At 37.8% G+C, this 19,946-nt stretch overlaps 4 protein-coding genes and 1 pseudogene across 4 annotated transcripts; all 5 read right to left on the minus strand.

The window, feature by feature from the left end:
- On the minus strand, positions 1,790-3,255 carry LOC104790283 (aquaporin TIP1-2-like). Its single transcript, XM_010515995.1, has 2 exons — positions 2,776-3,255; positions 1,790-2,355 (listed from the first exon to the last, which is right to left on the minus strand). Exons 1-2 carry the CDS (start codon positions 3,160-3,162, stop codon positions 1,981-1,983), a joined length of 762 nt encoding a protein of 253 aa, XP_010514297.1. The 5' UTR covers positions 3,163-3,255; the 3' UTR covers positions 1,790-1,980.
- On the minus strand, positions 9,088-12,550 carry LOC104790284 (pentatricopeptide repeat-containing protein At3g26540-like). The gene is made up of 4 exons (XM_010515996.2): positions 10,012-12,550; positions 9,600-9,686; positions 9,403-9,488; positions 9,088-9,276 (listed from the first exon to the last, which is right to left on the minus strand). Exon 1 carries the CDS (start codon positions 12,306-12,308, stop codon positions 10,227-10,229), a length of 2,082 nt encoding a protein of 693 aa, XP_010514298.1. The 5' UTR covers positions 12,309-12,550; the 3' UTR covers positions 9,088-9,276; positions 9,403-9,488; positions 9,600-9,686; positions 10,012-10,226.
- On the minus strand, positions 12,749-14,825 carry LOC109125290 (annotated as a pseudogene).
- LOC104710449 (probable pre-mRNA-splicing factor ATP-dependent RNA helicase DEAH5) lies at positions 15,450-18,824 on the minus strand. The gene is made up of 2 exons (XM_019246645.1): positions 16,126-18,824; positions 15,450-16,031 (listed from the first exon to the last, which is right to left on the minus strand). Exons 1-2 carry the CDS (start codon positions 18,564-18,566, stop codon positions 15,638-15,640), a joined length of 2,835 nt encoding a protein of 944 aa, XP_019102190.1. The 5' UTR covers positions 18,567-18,824; the 3' UTR covers positions 15,450-15,637.
- Positions 18,571-19,940, minus strand: LOC109133275 (probable pre-mRNA-splicing factor ATP-dependent RNA helicase DEAH5). Its single transcript, XM_019246267.1, has 2 exons — positions 18,659-19,940; positions 18,571-18,593 (listed from the first exon to the last, which is right to left on the minus strand). Exons 1-2 carry the CDS (start codon positions 19,887-19,889, stop codon positions 18,571-18,573), a joined length of 1,254 nt encoding a protein of 417 aa, XP_019101812.1. The 5' UTR covers positions 19,890-19,940.

Consider the following 19,946-nt stretch of genomic DNA (forward strand, 5'->3'; position numbering starts at 1 on the left):
CTTCACGGCGAATTTTGGAACTGTGTTTATGGTGAGTAGTGAGTACGTATTATAATAGTGAGTCTATTAAGCATAATTTTTATGTTCGGTGATTACTTTTTTTTTTTCTTTTTTTGGCAAATTAAACTAATTTATAATACATGAACTTTAAAGGTTTTTAATTACGTTTGAAATTTCATAATTATATTCAAAATAAAGATTTCAAAATTAGTTTGAATTTTAGTGTGAACTTCTTTTTGCTTTACCAATTTTTTCTTTTTATTCTTAAACAGAGCCGGTACAATCCAACATATCACCAGTTCAATATTTGAACTGTTATTACATTGTCTGAAACAAAATTTAAGTAACAAGACAAAACAAAATTGACTGGGATGCACCGAAAATGAAAAATCAGCCATGTGCCACACTGCTGTACTTATTTCAGAATAGCTCTCTCAGTCAATTAGTGTATCCCACATATTTTTACCGAAATGTAAAATTTACTATATTTTTTACTTAAAATGTAAAAAACAAAAAAAAAATTGTCCATCATCAAGAAAACCAATATTTTAGAATCTAAGTTCACGTTTAGTAGGTGATAACTGATTTCAAGGTTTCTTTTATGTTAGGTTTTGCATGTGGTATTCTTCGTTTTTCTAAGAAATTACCGACATCAATCTTCCTCTCTCTCTCTTTCTATTTAAATGCCGTCAATGGGAAGACATACGGATTTGTGTGTCAGATTATGGAATAGATTTATATGGAAAGAACCAAAAAGAAGGTAGGAACAATTAAGTAATGGTGTGGTGTACGAATAGTCCAACGCTGCACATGGTAATTGCATATCGTATACTGTATATGAATTGCATATCGTATACTGTATATGAGTTAGCTGGTTGTATTAGTTCTAGTTTATATCTTCGCAAATCTTTACGTCCACACTATCAAAATCAATCTGATTTATTAGAAAGAACGAAAAACAATTGATCAATGTATTAGACCACAATCCACATGCATTAAATCCAAAAAATGTGACGCTTGTTTGTGCTGTTTTGGTTTGGTTTCATTTCATTGGTCTTCTCTTCAGCTGAAGGATTGGATGTTTTGGATACACGATGGATATATTTTGGTGTAATAAATTAGGGTAATATAGTATGCGTTTGCTAGAGTTTATAAACTTTTTGTTTCTTAGTAGAAGAGGCTGAAGAGCTATTAAATCATGTTGTGGCTGGCCTGGCTTGTAGGGTAGGTTCTTTAGAGGTAGATGGTTCGTGCGTCCAATCGTTTCACGAACTTTATTATCCAATGAACCCCACAAGATTTTAGCGAATCTATTCCCATCCATCTATTGCTATTCACGTTTCGAAACCAAGCAAATTGACAATCGAATGACGAAAATGTCCATACATATTCCCGCCGAAATGTTGGAAGAAAAATAATAATACTGTGAGTGATCAAAACATGTCGTTGCTAAAAAAAAACATGTCGTTGCTAACCCCGATTGGTATTTTGCTTCCGCTTTAATAATAAAACGCCAAATTGAGATCTCATGACTTGTCTTTGTGGAGTTATGCTATAAATTGAAAGATCAAAGATGAATCGATTCTTTTTATAGAACTAAAATAAAATCTCTTTAAAATAAAATCAAACACAATCACATTCATAATTCATTCTAAAAAAAAACATTTTAATTTTCTCATAAAGTTTTGATCTAATTAGCTACGGCTCTTTAAAAAGCCTAAAATAAAGAGAAAACCTCCTTTTACCTAACTGATCACGTTCCCTGGTTTTCTCAGTTATAAACATTAACTATACCATACACTCATACCTTATAATTGCACAAGAACATTCCAAGGAAATTAGAACTCAAATAACAAATCCAAATACACATAGACAAAAGATTCATTTTAAAAGATCCAACGGCCAGAAACCCATTACAATACAAAATAGGAAACAAATCACGAAAAATTCATGAAATTAAGAAACAGTGAATCTGCATTTTCAGTAATCGGTGGTGGGCAATTGCTCGTGGTCGTTTCCGTTGATGAAGACGAACTCGTAGATGAGTCCGGCGAGTCCACCACCGACGAGAGGGCCAGCCCAGTAAACCCAGTGGTTGGTCCATGTCCAGCTCACGACTGCTGGTCCGAAAGCGACGGCTGGGTTCATTGAGGCTCCACTGAAAGCTCCACCGGCTAGGATGTTAGCTCCAACGATGAAACCAATGGCGATTGGTGCGATTGTTCCGAGACTACCGTTCTTTGGGTCAACGGCTGTGGCGTATACGGTGTAGACTAGCCCGAAGGTCATCACGATCTCGAAGACCAAACCGTTTAAGGATCCGACTCCAGCAGATAGACCGAACGCTGGAATTGCCTGAAAAATAGTAATATGAAATTTAGGTTTATGTACTTGCCGGAGAAGTTAGGTCAAACGGACGAGTCTTAATGAGTTGGAAATTTGGAATGTTCAATATGGATAACCAACGAAAAAATCAGTTCGAAAATTAAATTGAATATAATTTCGAACCAATGCCACAAAACAGAGAAACCATACTAGTAAAATCATTTCATCAGACAAGAAATGGTAGGAAGAACAAAATTAGCATTCATACGATTAGGATGGTTTTATAATTACAAAACTAATAACATATTTGCATTTTTGCTCGACACAAATCAGAGTAAGACCACAGATCAGACATATAAGTACTAGATTAGATTATAGTTGCTTGGGGTATTTTTTCAACGGAAACACTAAACCAATTTAATTAGTAGGGCAAGAAGTAAGTGAAGTTACCTCGCCACCGGTGGCAAAGCTAAGGAGGAAACAAGCGGCGACTGAGCCAAGAAGCTGAGCAATCCAGTAAAGAATACCACGGAGGAGAGTGATGTTACCACCGACGAAGGCACCGAAGGTAACAGCGGGGTTAACATGACCACCGGAGATGTTAGCGCCGACTGAAACAGCGACGAAAAGACCGAAAGCATGAGCTAAGGCAGCTGCGACGAGGCCGGAAGGAGTGGTGGCTCCATAGTTAGTGAGCTTGTTGTAAGCAATTCCGGAGCCTGAACCGGCGAATACAAAGATCAAAGTCGAGATAAACTCAGCGAGCGCCGCTCTAAGTGCGTCGGGGTGAGTGACCTCTTGTTGGACTCCACCAATGGCTATGTTTCTGGTCGGCATGGTCGGAGAAAGATCGAACGGCTGAGGTTAAAGCTTTTGGTAGAGAGTGATGGCTTTTGTGAGATGATTGGTTTGGTTTTTCTTTTGTGTTGGAGGTATATATATATATATAGCTAGCCAAGTATGATCTATCTAATCCATTTCATGTCACATAAACGATTTTTTTTTTTTTTTTACCGGGTGTTAAAAGTTAAAACTAGAGGGTATATATATGATGGTATTTTAGCCATAATTTAACACGTAATTTTGATATTTAACGCTGAAAAACATTAACAATAGAGAGCCATTAGATGATCTATAATAATTTATTTTAGTAGATTAAAATAGTAATACATTACACAGTAAAAAATATGATCGCATTTTTTTCGTTATTTATGTTGGCGTTTCAAGTTTCAACATATGTTTTACTTGAATACATCTTTATTATACAGAGTATGTGAGACAGTCGTTTTTTTATAGAATAGAAATTTTTTATAGAAAATTAGATGAAAAGTTTGCTGGAAAATCCTAACATACTATATATTGAATCGTCTAAGATAGGTATGTCTTACCAATTAGATTTTCTATTCTAAAAATAGTACAATATACTTAGGATTTTCCAGCAAATGTTACATCATTTATTATAAAAGTTCTGTATTTTGTAAAAAAATTTAACCTCTGTATAATGTAATATTATATACTACCATTTACAATGTTATATACCTCTTGCATATAATATATACTACCATTTACAATATATACCTCTTGCATATAATAGATACTACCATTTACAATATTTTTAATTAGTCAGTAAATATTAATGTAATAGATGATATCAAAAACTGAAAAAAAAAAAAAGAAAAAAAAAAGAAATGGGTGAGTGTGGGTTTAACAATCGCCTAATTGGATTGAGGTTGAGGGGTTTCAGACACAAGATATTTAGGGGGTCGAACCAGACCAATAAGCCGGTTTGTCCCGAACCGCGACGGTTAGGGATAAAAAAAAAGTCACATGGGTGGGGTCTAATTGATCACGTGTCCGTCGGCTAAGGGAGAGAGATAAGGTTAGTGAATGGGTTACAGCTGGATTTGTCACTGACCAATCACAAGTGCCAGCCTGTCCTTACCCTCTTCCACTTTTAAGACCTTTCTTTCCATTAATTTTCCCATCTTATTTTTCCTCCAATATTCTCTCATTTAAAAAAAAAGAAGTCTGGTCTAAATCTTTTTGTAAATTTTTTTTTTTCTAAAATAAGATAGTCCTAAGCTATGTTGCATGGAAACGGAAACAGAAACACGGAAACGAAACGTTTCGGAAACGGGAAACGGGTTTTTTTGAAAAATAGGTAATGGAAACGTATATATATATATATATAGATATATATTTATATATCTATATATATATAATATAGATATAATAAATCCCTAAACATAAAAATCATAATAAAAAAAATTCTGAAACAACACAAATTCAAAACATAAATATTAAATAGTTTAATTAAAAACTGTAACATATTATTGCAGAATTGATCATAGACTGTTTGTGTTGAAATTATATTATTTATTGCAGAGTTGATCACAGACAGGTAACATATTATTTAAGAGTTGAAATTATATTATTTATTTATTAAATTTCAAAATTATAAAAAAGAGTTTCCTTCGCGTTTCCAACGTGTTTCCAAAACAGAAATGGAGTTTCCATCGTGTTTCCAAACTGGGATTTTTAGGAAACGTGTTTCTGTGCCTTGTTTCCGAGTTTCCATGAGTTTCCGTTTCCGAAACGTTTCGGAAACGGGAAACGCACCTCAAAAGAGTTTCCATGCAACATAGGTCCTAAGTTTAAAAGTTATGAATCCTAAAACTCCACAAAAAGTCAGATATTCTCTATATTTAATTTATGTTTGTGATTCCTAATGTTTAATAAAAAAGTATTAAAATTGTTTTTGATTTTCTTAAACTTGATTTAATTTCTTTTGTAAAAAATATATATATTTGTGAATTTTTGGTGTTTCTCAATCTTTTTATACATATTTTAGTATAAGATTCAAGAAATTGATTTTAATAATATCATAATTCATCATAGTAGACTATAAATTTGATTGTGATTATAAATTTTGTGTCATCTTGGTTCCACTTTTTGTCAATAACCCAATTAGTTAGCAATCGTTCGACTGTTAATCATCTAAATTTTGAAATGTTGAGTTCAATTGATACCACAAAGAAGTACAAAACAATCTAGTGGGGAAAAAAAATTAGTTTTGCAGTACGTAAATAGTTAAAAAAATGTACAAAAAAAAAATAGATAGAAGAAAGTGAAGAAACAGTTTAAAAAATTGAGAGTTTTTTTTTTTAAAAAATTCTTGTTTTTATTCGTTTTTATATCATTTTTGTCTTTTCGTTATTACGAAAATAATACACCTCATATTTCGTAGAAACGAGTAATTAATCACAATCGTTATCACTTTAAAATGTTCAGAAAACAAAACATTATTATTCACTATTGTCAAATCAAACTAATTATTATACAAGAACACAATAATGTGGACAGGTCCGTGACGTGAAACTTTTTTCTCCATTATCGCCGGCCTGACACCATGGCCGGTGGGGTTTTTGGACCTCTCAAGTTCTCCACACATTAACATAAATAATCAAATCAAATATACATGCTCAAATTTTAAGATATAAATATATTTATATCTTGACCAAACAAAGTATTTATATATAAACTGACATTTACATTGATGAAAATTCAAATGGTGATATTAGAAAGCGCGGTACATGTGAATGGTTGGAGCGGTTGGGACGGACAATCCATCTGCGGATCAGACTGATTTTTATTTACCATTTATCATGTGTAGTTTGTAGTAGTGCGGTATACAGAAAACAGAAATAAAACCGCAGCGGACTAACTATGGACCGCTTTTCTTTACCAATAGAGTTGGACCACTGCAGTCTGTTGTCCATACTTAAAACAGAGCGGTCTGATCCGCAAACGGATTTGTCCGCCTCGACCGCAATTACCATTCAGACCCAAAATATAGTTAGTGTAGAAGGCCTTGTTTTGTGTGATTAGTGAACGAGATTAAATAGGATTAGAAATGCTGTATACAAAATGTATCAAATTTTCAGATTTAAAGTAATTTTTTTGAAAATTGAAGTGACGTTTTTCTTTAATTATAGATAGGAATCCTTGAATTATTATTGACATCAATTTGTGATTTTTGCGATTACAAAACAGTCATATCCAGTAAATATTTAACTGTAAAGTAAAAACACTAAACACCATTCTTTTTTCTAACTGTAAAATCTTAAAATATACAGAAAGTTTAAATTGTCATAATTATATATGCTTTATTTAATTACAAGGCTACATAAAATATTATTTTCCTGTGGATTGCATCATTTTTAAGAAAAACTGGAATTGTTAAAGTTATCTTTAGCTAATTTAGATAATTATAAGAATTGGACTAATTAATTTAGACTGCATATAATATGCCAAAAGAAGACTGACCACTTCGTTACAAAACTGGCAAGAAGAATATGCTTTTAGGATACGGCTAACAAAACTTATGATCTCATTATGCATAACAAACAGATTAGTTTAAATAATTAAAACTAATGAGAGCATCTAATCATTTGATGAACTTTTAATACGTCCGTAAGCTAATAAACAAGAGAAATAAAAAGGTCATGGTCGGGTATACGTGCACCACGTGTAAGTGTACATGTTTGGCTTCTTCAAAGTTTTAGATAGGGCTTAGAAAGAAAACTATATGAGTTAATTTATTTGATATACAAGACACACAGAAATGGCGTAGAAGTGCTCTTGTCTTTTGGTTGACTAATAATATCACTTTTTTGGAGTTAAAAAGTTTATAGTATATGATTTTTTATCAATCATTGATACACGAAAATTGCAACGTATATAGTACATGTTGTGTCTACTTTATAAGATGATCTTGATGAATATAACAATAATGCAATAGACGACGACAAAAGTTGTTTTCTTCTTGTAATTTGATGCAAATGTTTTTAATCAGCGTAATTAGATGGTTTAGAAATCTTATAATAATGTTGAATATTATGCAACACTAATAACCCACAAAACATATCGATTGAATGTATATTTTTGATCACAAATACTAATTCGTATTATTTTATCATTAATCAAAGAAATAATTATCCAAAGGTTTATTACCATATCTAACAATCTTTTGAAAATTACTCAAATGTTTAATATCCTGAGTGTAATTACAATTTACTCATTGGGTTTAGTTTTTTGATTTTGAGTAAAAAAAATATATATACATATCAGCAAATTAAAATACACATCAGATATAATTTAACACATCACTAAGCAGTTTTTTTAGATCGACAATTGTTTTTTCTTGTTTATATCAAAGAGAGGGAAAGTGAATAGTTTTCACTGTTCACAAACCGCGAAATTAAAAAAAAAACTCTCTCGTCGTCTCTCGTCGCCGGCGATACTCTGTCATTGTCCACTCTCTTGCCGTCAATCTCTCGCCGTCATCTCTCACCGTCTTTGCTCTCTCTCTCTCTCTCTCTCTCTCTCTCTCTCTCTCTCTCTCTCTCTCTCTTCGTCGTCGCTCTCTCTCTATCTTCGTCGTCGCTCTCTCTCTATCTTCGTTGTCGTGTTCGTCTTCGTTTAAACGTTCCGGTATGTGTCGAGTGTTTAGTTTCGAGTTTTCCGGCTGAATGTGGGTTTTTATCGATGATTTACGGCTGACTGTCGCTGTCGTTAATGACGGCTGATTTGTTAGATATATTTGATTCAATGGATGATTTACTTTTAGGGTTTACGTCTGATTTGTTAGATCTATTTGATTTCGATGGCTGATTTATTTTATTTTGCGGCTGAGTTACGACTGAGTTTTGTATTGGTGACTGAGTTATTTTGTGCTTTAGATCTGAGTTATGTTATGCTTTGTGTATGAGTTTGTTTTATGTTATGGCTGATTTATTTTATGATTTACTTATAAATTATATTATTTATCAGATGTCGATGGTGAATATTTCTGAAGAACAAGCAAGGGATTATCCCCCAAGATTATACGCGGAAGGAAACTCTAATCTAGAGTTAAGAGAAATTAATACCAATTTCAGGATGGGAGAATTCCCTGCGATTAGGGAAGCAATAGAACAGGATGTGTGGGAAAAAACGAAGGATCTACTTATTGGAATAATCTCTAAGCTAGTTGATAGCCAATTTTTCTAGTCTGGTAAGCTAGTACATTTCCTACTATGTAACTAGTTAAGGGTACATAAGAAGGAGCTTTGGTTTGTCGTTGGTGGTCAACCTATCAGGTTTGGGTTGAATGAATTTACTCATATGACGAGGTTAAACATAGACCCAATGCCGACAGAACGGTTTGAACTTGAAGAGGAACACAAAGAGTTCTTCAGACTTTTGAAAGTGTCTGGTGGGGAAGGTCCATCATTAAATGAACTCAAGGAAGGACTGAAAGTGTGCCGGTCATGGCTAAACCCTGATCCCCGTAAATGATTCGGGCTGTTGCTTCTTCAACACATTGGACATTTTAGTTATGACGTAACAGTGGAGTTTAGAGTCATAACTAAAATCACCAAGGTTGCAATGCAAACATGTGGATGGGGAGGGAACCATTCCCACGTGTTTGGCAAGGGGACAGTACTCACTTGGTGTTGCAAACATGTGTGGATGCTTTGGATGGAACCAATGCTGCGGAAGGAACCATTCCCAATCCCACGTCTCTGGTTGAGGCTCAACTGCGGCTTCAACCGCCTCCTCAGGAGGCTAACGTGGTTTAGGAGGGGAACCACAGACCTACATTCGAACGATTTAAATAATGTGGCCCATGGTGTTGTTCTACTTCTAGCGGCAAATGTTGGGTTAACTTTTTATTTTTATGAACTACTTGTTTATTATGTTTCAAATGCTACAGCCGAAAAAAAAGCAGTCATTTTTCTATAAATTTGTGTAAAATATACATACTGTATTTTGATATTTGATATCAATCTTGAATAGCAAACTAAACCAATATCAAATTCCTAGATACTACCATTGAAGATCAATATGAAGCCCTCAACGTCCAGAGCTGCGCTTGGTATACACATCTGAATTCTTTAAACCTCAAGACTGTGAATATAGAAACAGAGATTAAACAAACAAAAAATGGTGTTAAATTGGTTACAAAAATGGGAAAAGTCGAGATCAAGCTGCAATATTTATACACTCTATTTGCATGAGAGTGAATAACTTTACCCTATGGATGGAAGCCAAATCGTAAGCTTTGTAGCTGTCGCTTCATCAAGGAACTGCAGAAGAACTTGCTTGGACACATCTGATCACTGATCACAAAAAATTTAAAACCTCAAACATCAAACTTCTTTCTAACTTTTGACCATGAATATAGCAGCATCAAATACCATATGGACCATAAAGAAGACTTGCAAGCTTACCATATCTGGGGTCTAAGGCATTCAAAGCGAAAAGACTCAGAGCTCTATTGCTCTGGCTTGTTTTGGGGTTAAGACAAATCCTTTTGCCTGATTTCAATCAAAACAGTGTAATGAATTTGAGAAGCAAAACTGACAGATTGAAAACACTTCTGCTCATTCATTAACAGATATCTTTATACAATCTTCAATCTAGCACTGACTGGGAACTACTACATAACGCAAGATATTAATTACAAAAGAGACCAGTGATCAGATAGTCACCACCAAGGCACCAAAGCACTACCTAGAAGTAGAACATAGAGTTACCAAGGAAAAACGAAATGTGATCAATGAATACAAATAGTGAGAACTAGGCGAACACACACTCCATGAGAAGCAATTGAAAAAAAAAGAGTAGAGAATTTGTGATTACCTTCTGAAGAAACAAATGATTTCGAGAGTCAGGATAGACTAATGCTGTCTCTCTAATCTGTTCACGTCCTCTTTTAACAGCTTCATTCCCGTTGCTCTTCCTGGTCTTCAAAAGACACCGGATTTTTCTGTAATCCTTCTGAATGCATATGCTCCGACATGACTGCAGGACACAATTTCTTTGTTCCAGTCATACATGTTGGCTGAAGGTGATGATCACTCATCAAGCCGTTTAGCAGCCCATGCTCCTAATTTTTTCCAGCCGTATCTTTGGCAAGCATCATATATACTTGTCAGCATTTGAATAGGTGGATCAAAAGGCATCAAGAGGAGAAATTCTTCAAGCTGATGCAAACATCCATACTTGCAGTAGAGTTCAACCATACAATCATAATGCTCAACCTGTGGTGATATAAGGTATTTGGTGCTCATAGAACTGAAATATTGAAAACCGAGTTCGACATGACCTTCACGTATGCAAGCTTGTAAGATTCCCAAAAAGGTGACATGGTCAGGCTTAACTCCTTCATCTTCCAAAAGCATGAACAACTCAAAGACTTCCTTGCTTCTTCCATTACGACAACATCCACGGATAATAGAGTTCCATAGAATCAAGTCCCGTGTAGCTGCCTCTTTGAATACGTCAATAGCATAGTCGAAACATCGGCATTTGGAATACATGTCAACCATAGCACCCCGTATAACAACATCAATGTTATAACCATTTCTGATCAAGAACCCGTGGATTGCTTTGCCTATATTTAAAGCAGGAATGTTTGCACAACCTGCTAAGAGCGTTGCGAGTGTGTATTTGCTAGGTTTGGCCTCCACTTGCATTCCTTCAAAGAAAGATAAGGCTTGTTCACTCCTGCCAACTCGAGCTACACCAGTCAATAAAGCATTCCATGAAACCTCATCCCTTAGTTCACTCATTTGTCGGAACCAAACATTGGCACTCTGCAAGGCACCACATTTTCCGTACATATCAAGAAGTGCATTGGCTACAATTACATTCACATCATATCCATGTCGGTACATAAAAGCATGAGCTTGCTTCCCCATCTGAACATCTGAGACACCTGAGCAGACATTTAGAATCCAGACAAGAGTGACATTATCAATATCTTCAACCTCCTTGCGCATCAAAGTGAGAAAATCCAGTGCCTCATCCCATTCATGAGCACGTACATATCCACCCAACATTGCATTCCATGAGATTATATTCCGTTCAGGCATCAGATCAAAGAGCTCCCTTGCCTCTCTAGTTATACCACTCATTGCATATCCCGACATGGCCGAAGTCCAAGATTTCAAATCTTTTGATTTGGTTTGGTCAAATGCTCTGCGAGCACTCTCCAATCTGTCACATTTCACATACATATCAAAGATAGAAGTAGACACAACTGTATCTTCCACAACACAAATTTTGACAGCAATGGCGTGGATCACCTTTCCCACCTCAAGGGCCAAGGATCTTGAACAAGCTAACATAACACTAGAAACCGTATGATTCAAAGGTCTCACATTCAACTCTAGCATCTTAAAGAACATCCCCACCGCCTCATCATTAAAACCCATCTCTAGATACCGCCGCACAATCACATTCCACGAAACATCACTAGGGTTTCCAATCTCATCAAACACTCTCCTCGCATCACTCATAACTCCACACTTCCCGTAAACATCAACAACCGAAGTCTCCAAATCCACATTACCCGAATACCCATACTTCACAACAGAACAATGAAGCTGCTTTAATAACCTCAGGTCCAAGACTAAACCACAAGACTTAAACACACCAGCAAAAGAATTCTCTGTAGCTCGTACTCCATCCCTACTCATCCTACGAAACGTACGAAACACCTCATCCGAGACACCGTTTAGGGCACAAGCTGTAATCACAGCGTTCCAAGACCCACCATCTCGTTCAGGCATTTGCTCAAACAGTTCACGTGCATCATCCACACACCCACATTTCCCATAAGCCTCAATAGCTCTATTCAATAAAAAAATCGGAGGCAACGGAGAGAAAGTTACTAAATGGGATTGGACCTTACGGGCTTGCACAACTAGTGACTTCGAGGAACAGCAACGGAGAAGACGCTCGTATAGCCAGTACGAAACTGGCTCTGGAGAAGCAAAGAGAACAGAGACGGCTTTCGATACACTGCCGCCTTCGAGGTGCTCAATGATTTGACGGGTCACTGTAAACTTGGGTCGGGTAGGGATAACACGCTTGTGGGTTTTATCTTGTTTCAGAATACGGTTAAAGACAGAAGCAACTCCGGTCACTGCCATGGTTCCCTGCAAAGATTGAGACTTTAACAGATCACTGTAACTTGTAAGCTATCTGAATCTTATACAAGTAAGTTTAAAGGTTGAGACACAGAGACCCTAAAACCCCGCAACCTAAAACCCCGATAAGGGATGATTCACGCGTAACAACGAAGATTTTAAAACAGTATTGAAAGGTTTGATCATACAAGAGCGGAACGGAAAAAACGACGTCGTTTAATGTATATAAGGTTTTGTTGGGCCTTAAACGGGTTGGGCTTAAGATTTGCAAAGTGATTTAGATGTTTCTATGCAACTCAGCTGTTTTAAATACAAGGCAAAGATTACTTCACTATGCCATAGATCAAACTTCATCTGCTCATTGTAAACTAAATAATTTATTAAACAATGATTGACAAAAGTGAAATACCAGCATACTTCAGTTTAAGTCTACTTCTGTGATAGAGAAAAAAGGATAACTCGATGGAAGCTCGGTCACCACGTCGCCATATCCAATACAATCCCAAGAACAAAATATTGTGTTGTAGCCTTTGAAAACTATTGGTAATGGACAACGGCGCATACATCCAGTGCATATTGGTCGAGAGAGGAACTGCTGAGAAGAATTATAACATCTGTCCATTTTGAACCTTCATTTCCTAGCGAGTGCTTAGAAAAAGAAATGTAATCTTTGTACATGTCTCTCCCAAGTAAACATTCAACATGAAGAGTCGTGCAACACTCATTGCATTTATAATACCGCATTTCTTTTCTTTCGTCCCACGGAGACTCTCTTTCTTTTACTTCTTCTATTTTGCCTTCGCAAATCTCACACCAGTCTGGTTCATCACTTGCCTTTTTTTCCCATCACATATTTTAAGAAAATGACTGTCATGCTTGTATCTTACCTTGTATGGGAAGGTAACGCAACGAAAACATATAACATAATCGCATTCCATGCAATTTAACTTTGAATAGCTTTTTCCTCTGCATGTTTGACACCGTACTTTTTTCTCTAGCTCCGAAGCTATGAACAAGGGATATTTGTGGCATTCATATTCAAATGGTTCGCTAATGAAGGCGCACCTTAAATCTAGCTGGAATCTTCCTTCTCCTACCTGATGGTCATAGAAGAAGCCAGTACCGTTACGACCACAAACACTACAATGGTATATGCCTTCGTTATTACCAAGCTCCTTTGTCGCAACATTTAGTGTAAGTGGATGTGGATGTAAGGGATGTCGTTTCACACGTGGAGCATTTGCACAACTTTCATGAAGGATAAAGTCACATTCCATACATGAATAGAATTGACCTTCGTAGATCGGAAGAGCACACCCTCCACAAGACTTATTTTCATCATAAACTCTGCTGATCTCAAGTCGTAGATAGTGATTGTGGTGATGGAGCCGTTCGAGAGGATAGCTGATGGAGTATGATTCCATCAGCTATCCTCTCGAACGGCTCACCATCATCTATTATATCATCTTCTTCTGATACTCCTTCGAGTTCTTTTCCATCCCACACGTGTCTATGAAACGCACATTTTGAATGTACAAAATAATCATCACATTTCTTGCAAGAGTATGCTCCATAGTTGTTGTCAACCTGTTGACGACAGACTCCGCAAGACAACTTCCCCGATGGTAGAGAAGAGGTAAATGAGATACGGTGTTGGTGTCGAGATATTCTTATAACATGTGGGTAACCGATACAATCTTTATGAATGACGAAGACACATTGGATACATATGTATGTGGGATCAAGCTTCTTAACAAGGGCACAAATATTGCAAACTAGAGAAGCTTGTGTAGGGAAAAAGGTGAGAGGGTGGGGATGGCTTTTTGGATGGTCTAAAACAAAGGGTATGGTTTCCATTGCACAAATCGGGTCCATACTCAAATCACATGTCGCACAATGATAAAACATGTTGGACACAAGTCTTCCACAACAAACGCAAACCATATGCATTGGATGACTGTAAAGTCGTAGAGAATGAAAGGGGTGGGATGGGTGTTTAATCTTAAGAGGAGACTCTACACATTCTTTGTGAAACTTCTCTTCACATTCAAGGCATGTATAATAGCTTACACTAAGAATTTCTAGTTGGCATGCACCACACTTAAAATCTTGAGAATCTGATTTTTTATTGTTGCACCAAAACAGAGGGAGTACAGGGAGCTTACAGATACCATGGTGGTCGCAGTCAAGCAAAGATTCACCCTGTTGATCACCGCTTCTTGTGCTTGGGAAGTTAGGGTAAGAAGTGAATGGATGAAACTTGAAGAAATCAACACCATCATAGTTATTCTCTACTATGAATTTATGAGATCTGATACGAGCATGAGGACAAAAAAATTGAGGTTGGAGAAGGAGGTCATCACCGCTAGAAGCCACTGCTAGAGCTTCATCGGAGGAGGTTGGGTGGTCTGTTTGTATTGATGTGTATACTAAATATGATTTTCCATCCATTTCCACTTTACGAAATACACCCATGGAACTCATGGCTGCTACAACGGGTATTGGATTTTTTTTGTGATATTATTCTTCCCAGTCTCTCCCTCTTGCAATATATTACACATACACTCTGTTGATCTTGAATATAAAACTTGGGAATACAGCTAAGCTTGGTCTTTTTATATTCTTTGTTATAGAAAAGTTCTCGATATTTGAGTTTGAGTGGCCCCAAATGAGTTATTTTTTATTGATTTACAATCGCGGTACTATTGGTTTTCTTGGTAACCTCGTTTAGAGAAGATAAACAAATTTGTTTTTTTAGTAATCATGATCTTGTCCCTAAAGTTTAGTTTTGTATATTATTACAAAATCTTAGGTTCAAACAATTGATGTCTTATCTTTTCTTGTATGCATTATTGCATTAGTAGGTAAAAAGGAGTAAACCACAATACATTTACAATGTCCTTTGGACTAAGAGGTCTTCTAAACTCAACCGTATATGAACTGATCTGAAAGCTCATAACATACATAAATTTGACTGTCAAAATCGATTTCTGTTTTTTTTTTCTAGGTGTTTTCTGATTGATATATCTAATAACTAGTCGCAGGAATGCCTAAACTCACATCATACTTCATCTCTATTCCTCTATACTACATCTGATAAACAACATACCTGCATGTCCTAGACAGATTAACAATCAATTTGGACTAAGCACAAGGAAAGATGAATTTTCATACATGTCTACAAAAAACGATGATGCAGCTATAGTCTATGTGGCTCATCCATCACTTCTGTTAGCTTTTTTAGCTTTCAATACATAAACAAGAGTACATTTGAAGAAGACAAAATAAACGTAAGGAAGAAGAATAGGTTTACCAAAAAAAGGAAAAGACTCTCAAGCACGTCTTTTGCTGAGACGCCATGAGTTAGGCTCGTGGTACCGGTCATACAAAGGCTCAATGCGTTCTTGGCGCTTGCGCTTGCTCATTTTCGTTGGGTCAGAGACTTTGAAAAACCTTGGAGCTAACTCAACAAGCCACTTTGGGTCAATCACAGTTACTTCCCTCATGTACTCTTTGGTCGTCATCACAAGATCATGATATATAACCCAGTCTGGTTGTCTCTGGAACAGCGCGCTGCTCGGGTGTATATACACCGGTTGATTCTCCACTAGTGTCCTGTAACCTTCCTGTGGATCTTTCCTTGCTCCATGGAAGAAGAATCCTGCCGTGATTGCTTTCCTTATCTTCGTGAAATTCTTCCCCGCACTCACCACATCTAGTTTATATCTGCAAAACAGAAAAATCAAACGTTCAGAAACTGGACTTGGATTGTCACACATTATCATTACAAGTTGAGCTCAATACTAGTTTAGTTACTTACTTGTCCATAATGCTGAGAAGTTGTTTCCTCACATCTTGAGCACGTCGTAACGATCTTGACTGAATGAAATTTTCAAAACACCATGGACCTGAGAAGTTTTTGGCCTTCCACGCCTCATATACAGCCAGTAATGTCAGGTGATCACCCTCGGGCTGGAAAAACTTTGCCCGTTTTTGGTCTGCCTGAGCTTGCTTCTCCCTCGGTCTATAAAATATGTTGCCCGTCTGGATCATAGCAATCATCGTTAAAATCTCATCGCTGCACCCGAGATCCACACTTGCTAGCAACATTTTAGAAAGCGGCGGTTCAAGAGGAAACTCTGCCATTTTTCTACCAAGCTTCGTCAACAAACCTTCTTCATCCAAAGCTCCCAGGCTGTACAACTGTTCCATTGCAGAGATCAATGCTTGTGGTTGAGGTGGATCCATGAAGTCAAACGATAGCAGGTCATTAATACCCATGGCTTTCATGGTCAGGGTTGTCATTCCAAGATTAATTCTTTGAATTTCAGGGATTGATGTAGGAGGCATCTCATTACGATATGCGCTTTCCGTGTAGAGACGGTAACATTTCCCGGGCCCAGTACGACCAGCACGTCCAGCTCTTTGCTTTGCCGATGCCTGTGAAATTGGAGTAATGACTAGCGATTCTAGCCCTTGCTTTGGATTGTACACGTTCTGCTTTGCAAACCCAGGATCAACAACATAGTATATACCATCTATTGTTAGAGAAGCTTCTGCAATATTTGTAGCTACGACCACTTTCCGTTTACCAGGAGGTGGAGGATCAAATATTCTAGATTGCATTTCACTAGGAAGGGCACTGTAAACTGGAAGTATGATGAGTTCAGGAACATTTTTACCTAGACCTTTCATTCTCTCATATAGAGATTGGCATGCAGAATCGATTTCTTCCTGTCCAGTCAAAAAGACGAGAATGTCCCCCTCAGGTTCAGTCAAGTGAATCTGAAGGACTGTGATCAGAGCCGCATCCAAGTAATCTGTTTCTGGCTGTTTAGTATACAGTATCTCAACAGGAAAGGTTCTTCCAGGAATGGTAAAGATGTTGCAGTTGAAGAAATACCCAGAGAACTTCTCTGCATCCAATGTGGCAGACGTGACAATCAGACGAAGATCAAGTCGACGTTTCATCAGCTTCTTTAGAAGACCAAACAGCACATCAGTGTGGATTGTCCGCTCGTGAGCTTCATCAAGCATGATTACAGAGTATTGAGAGAGGTTTTCATCTATGAGAATCTCCCTAAGAAGCATACCATCAGTCATGTACTTGATCACTGTATCTGGTCCAGTACAATCCTCAAACCGAATAGCATACCCTACCTCCTCTCCTAAACGACAACCAAACTCCTCAGCTACTCTCTTGGCAACAGACATCGCAGCAACCCTACGAGGCTGAGTACACCCGATCTTTCCCCTTGTTGTGTAACCTGATTCGGCAAGATACTGAGTTACCTGTGTTGTCTTTCCAGACCCAGTCTCACCAATGACCACCAAAACTTGATTATCATGCACAGCCTGTATAAGCTCTTTTTTCAACTTGTATATCGGAAGGCTCTCCCTTTGTTCCTGAATAGAAAGCTTAGATCTCTGTCCAAAAGTAGGGGTTTTTCCAAAGGCATCCTTCTTCCACTCAGGCATGTCATAAGCTGATAACCCAACACCTCTAAGCTCTTGAGCAAGATGCCTTTCACCAGTTTCAGGCATAGGGTCTTCCCATGGACGATTCAGATCCTTTGGGATTGAGTCAAGCATTGTTCTTTGCTGCTGTTCCCTCATTTCTCTCCTCTCCTTGGTGAGGGCGGACTGAAGTGCAGCTGCGCGACTCAAGGAACCTTCTGGATTTTTGAAGATCTTAACCGGAGACATGTCAACAGAGTACCTAGTTTGCCCTTGTAAGAAAGCAGGTTCGTCTTCATTCATCTCAATCTCAAGTTCTTCTTCAGCACCTTCCTCTTGATAAAGCATCCCATCTCCATCCTCATCATACATTGGAAACTCATCAACTCTCAAGACACCAGAGGCAATCAACTGTTTCGCTTCCCATCTCTCAGGAGAGCTCATCTTCTTCAACGGCCTACGTGAAGGTGCAACATCATTCTCCTCTACAATCCTGATTCCCGAAATCCCAGTCTTAGTTACTTGTCCATCCTTTGTTCTATACGATGGATTACTCCTAGACGAATCATCTTCATCTGAAGGCTTCCTCAGAGGAATCAAATCTCTACCCGTATTCTGATCAACATCTCTCATAGAAAGACTGCACTTCTCATTATTGATAGATATTACTTTCACATAAACCTCCATATCCCGCTTCACAAACTCCTTAGGCTTATCAACCCTTCTAGTAGCCATCTGAGAAACATGAACAAGACCTTCCTTTCCCCTAAATTTATCAAACTGAACAAAACAACCAGCATCCATAACCCTAGTAACCCTCCCTTTGTATACCTGATACAACTCAGGCTCATTCGCAACCGCACCGCCTCTATCTTCCTCCACATACTCATCCTTACCACGCCTATCTCTACGCTTATCTTCCCCTTCCTCATCGCCACGACCTCTATCTCTATGCCTCCTATCACTTCTTCTATCATATTCACCTTCATCATCTCCACGGTTCCTCTCTCTATCATCCCTATGTCGATCCCTTCTATCATCACGATTCCTATCTCTACCTNAAGCTTCTGCAATATTTGTAGCTACGACCACTTTCCGTTTACCAGGAGGTGGAGGATCAAATATTCTAGATTGCATTTCACTAGGAAGGGCACTGTAAACTGGAAGTATGATGAGTTCAGGAACATTTTTACCTAGACCTTTCATTCTCTCATATAGAGATTGGCATGCAGAATCGATTTCTTCCTGTCCAGTCAAGAAGACGAGAATGTCGCCCTCAGGTTCGGTCAAGTGAATCTGAAGGACTGTAATCAGAGCTGCATCCAAGTAATCTGTTTCTGGCTGTTTGGTATACAGTATCTCAACAGGAAAGGTTCTTCCAGGAATGGTAAAGATGTTGCAGTTGAAGAAATACCCAGAGAACTTCTCTGCATCCAATGTGGCAGACGTGACAATCAGACGAAGATCAAGTCGACGTTTCATCAGCTTCTTTAGAAGACCAAAAAGCACATCAGTGTGGATTGTCCGCTCGTGAGCTTCATCAAGCATGATTACAGAGTATTGAGAGAGGTTTTCATCTATAAGAATCTCCCTAAGAAGCATACCATCAGTCATGTACTTGATCACTGTATCTGGTCCAGTACAATCCTCAAACCGAATCGCATACCCTACCTCCTCTCCTAAACGACAACCAAACTCCTCAGCTACTCTCTTGGCAACAGACATCGCAGCAACCCTACGAGGCTGAGTACACCCGATCTTTCCCCTTGTTGTGTAACCTGATTCGGCAAGATACTGAGTTACCTGTGTTGTCTTTCCAGACCCAGTCTCACCAATGACAACCAAAACTTGATTATCATGCACAGCCTGTATAAGTTCTTTTTTCAACTTGTATATCGGAAGGCTCTCCCTTTGTTCCTGAATAGAAAGCTTAGATCTCTGTCCAAAAGTAGGAGTTTTTCCAAAGGCATCCTTCTTCCACTCAGGCATGTCATAAGCTGACAACCCAACACCTCTAAGCTCTTGAGCAAGATGCCTTTCACCAGTTTCAGGCATAGGGTCTTCCCATGGACGATTCAGATCCTTGGGGATTGAGTCAAGCATTGTTCTTTGCTGCTGTTCCCTCATTTCTCTCCTCTCCTTGGTGAGGGCGGACTGAAGTGCAGCTGCGCGACTCAAGGAACC

The sequence above is a fragment of the Camelina sativa genome, chromosome 6, assembly GCF_000633955.1.
Source record: "Camelina sativa cultivar DH55 chromosome 6, Cs, whole genome shotgun sequence".
Taxonomy (NCBI): Eukaryota; Viridiplantae; Streptophyta; class Magnoliopsida; order Brassicales; family Brassicaceae; genus Camelina; species Camelina sativa.

Excerpts from the sequence above, each read along its gene's own strand:
- LOC104790283 (XM_010515995.1), bottom strand. The coding sequence starts at position 3,162 with ATGCCGACCAGAAACATAGCCATTGGTGGAGTCCAACAAGAGGTCACT. Across the intron at positions 2,356-2,775 it reads GCTTTGCCACCGGTGGCGAG|GCAATTCCAGCGTTCGGTCT; the intron begins GTAACTTCACTT and ends ACTATTTTTCAG.
- LOC104790284 (XM_010515996.2), bottom strand. The coding sequence starts at position 12,308 with ATGGCAGTGACCGGAGTTGCTTCTGTCTTTAACCGTATTCTGAAACAA.
- LOC104710449 (XM_019246645.1), bottom strand. The coding sequence starts at position 18,566 with ATGGATGCTGGTTGTTTTGTTCAGTTTGATAAATTTAGGGGAAAGGAA. Across the intron at positions 16,032-16,125 it reads CTTCTCAGCATTATGGACAA|ATATAAACTAGATGTGGTGA; the intron begins GTAAGTAACTAA and ends TCTGTTTTGCAG.